We start from the raw sequence: 2,561 nt of genomic DNA on the forward strand, positions 1-2,561 counted from the left end.
TGGGATCAATGGGAAAAGGTTTGGGATTGATTGGAGAAGATTTGGGATTAATGGGATGGGATTTGGGGTGGATTTGGGAAGGAGTGGCTCGACCCAACCTGGCAGGAGATGCTGAACCACGCCAGCAGAAAGGTCTGGGATGGACTGGGATAAACTGGGAGGGACTGGGAATGGACTGGGATGGACTGGGATGGACTGGGATAAACTGGGAATGGACTGGGAATGGATTAGGATGGACTGGGAATGGATTTGGGATCAATGGGATGGGATTTGGGGTGGATTTGGGAAGGAGCGACTCGACCCGACCTGGCAGGAGATGCTCAACCACAGCACCAGAAAAGTCTGGGATGGACTGGGATGGACTGGGAATGGACTGGGATGGACTGGGATCAGTGGAAAAAAATTCGGGATTGATTGGAAAAGGTTTGGGGCGGATTTGGGACATTTAGGGCCGGGATTTGGGGCATTTGGGGTCAGGATTTGGGACATTTAGGGTCAGGATTTTGGGGCATTTGGGAAATTTGGGGTCAGGATTTGGGGTCAGGATTTTGGGTATTTGGGGTCAGGATTTGGGTCATTTAGGGTCAGGATTTGGGGTATTTGGGAAATTTGGGGAATTTGGGGTCAGGATTTGGGACATTTGGGGTCAGGATTTGGGACATTTGGGGTCAGGATTTTGGGTATTTGGGGTCAGGATTTGGGGCATTTGGGTCATTTAGGGTTGGGATCAAACAGGAAAGGTTTGGGATCAATGGGAAAAGGTTTGGGATCGATCAGAGAAGGTTTTCCATCCAATTTTCACCGTTTTCGGTCGGATTTTCGCCATTTTTTCACTGATTTTCGTGGGGTTTTTTTTGGGAATTCCCTAAAATTTGGGAAAAGTTGGGAATTTGTCCTTCCCATTTTTTTGGGGTGGAATTTCTGTGATTCCTGACTCATTTTTGGGCGGATTTTCATCATTTTTGTGCTGATTTTCGTCATTTTTGGTCATATTTTCGCCGTTTTTTCACCAATTTTCGCCATTTTTTCACCGATTTTCGCAGGGTTTTTTTTGGAAATTCCCTAAAATTTGGGAAAAGTTGGGAATTTGTCCTTCCCACTTTTTTAGGGGGATATTTACCCCATTCCCAACTGGTTTTGGGCATTTTTGGTCAGATTTTCGCCGTTTTCGATCGTATTTTCGTCGTTTTTTCACCGATTTTCGCCGTTTTTTCACCGATTTTCACGGGGTTTTTTTTGGGAATTCCCTAAATTTCAGGATTTTTTCCATTTTTAGGTGAACGAGGCGGAGCAGGAGCGGCTCTGGAGCGAGCGGGAGCACCAGCGGGTGACGCGGCAGTGCCAGGAGGCCGAGGCCGARGTGCAGCGGCTGCAGAAAGCGCTCAAACGCGACATCGCCCGCAGCCGGCCCTACTTCGAGCTCAAAGCCCAGTTTAACCAGCGCCTCGAGGTACTGGGAGCACTGGGATGGACTGGGAGAACTGGGAGACCGATTTGAGCGAAATTTGGGTGAAATTTGGATTTTTTTTGGCTTTTTTTGTGCTTTTTTGGGCTTTTTTTGAGCTTTTTTTTGGTGTTTTGGGCACTGGGAGCACTGGAAAAGCTGGATTGGATTCGATTTTGATTAGATTGGAATGGACTGGGATAGACTGGAATGGACTGGGATGGACTGGAATGGACTGGGAATACTGGGAGACGACTTTGAGTGAAATTTGGGTAAAATTTGAGCTTTTTTTGGCTTTTTTTTTGGATTTTTTTGGCATTTTTGGGTATTTTGGGCACTAGCCGGCCCTACTTCAAGCTCAAAGCCCAGTTTAACCAGAGACTCGAGGTACTGGGAGCACTGGGAGCACTGGGAGACCGATTTGAGCGAAATTTGGGTGAAATTCGGGCTTTTTTTGGGCTTTTTTTGGCTTTTTTTTGGGCTTTTTTTGAGCTTTTTTTTGGTGTTTTGGGCACTGGGAGCACTGGAAAAGCTGGATTGGATTGGATTTTGGAGGAACTGGAATGGGCTGGGATGAACTGGGAGTACTGGGAGGTCGATTTGAGTGAAATTTCGGCTTTTTTGGGGCTTTTTTTTGGCTTTTTTTTGGTATTTTGGGCACTGGGAGCGCTGGAAAAGATGGATTGGATTCGATTGGATTGGATTTTGGATGGACTGGAATGGACTGGGATGGACTGGAACGAACTGGAATGAACTGGGATGAACTGGAATGGACTGGGAGACCATTTTGAGTGAAATTTGGGTGAAATTTGGGCTTTTTTTGGCGTATTTTCATCAAATTTTGACGGATTTTCGCCAAATTTTTTGCGATTTTCGCCGGGTTTTTTTCTTTCCTATTAATTTCAAAGAATTTTAAAAAATTCTCGATTTTTTTACCCATTTTAGGAGCACAAATCCCGCGTGACCTCCCTGGAAGCCGCCGTCTCCCAGGCCAAGCTCCGCTACTCCGTCGCCCTCCGCAATTTGGAACAAATCAGCGAAGAAATCCACGCCCGCCGCTTCCAGAGAATTTTCCAGAAAAGGCACCGGGAAAACCCTTTGGGAGCCGAGGGGGGCT

The 2,561-nt window shown here is 46.7% G+C and overlaps 1 protein-coding gene across 1 annotated transcript in view; it reads left to right on the forward strand.

Moving 5' to 3' along the window:
- SH3BP5L (SH3 binding domain protein 5 like) overlaps positions 1-2,558 on the forward strand; it is a gene marked incomplete at both ends in the record, with an annotated part of 14,639 nt that extends 12,081 nt beyond the window's left edge. The window contains 2 exons of the mRNA XM_057388582.1: positions 1,277-1,450; positions 2,390-2,558. Coding sequence (XP_057244565.1) covers positions 1,277-1,450; positions 2,390-2,558 — 343 coding nt within the window. The remainder of the gene's footprint in view (positions 1-1,276; positions 1,451-2,389) is intronic.
- Between the last annotated feature and the right edge of the window lie 3 nt (positions 2,559-2,561).

This window comes from Malurus melanocephalus, unplaced genomic scaffold (genome assembly GCF_030028575.1).
Source record: "Malurus melanocephalus ecotype Western Australia unplaced genomic scaffold, MMel_1.1 scaffold_2132, whole genome shotgun sequence".
Taxonomy (NCBI): Eukaryota; Metazoa; Chordata; class Aves; order Passeriformes; family Maluridae; genus Malurus; species Malurus melanocephalus.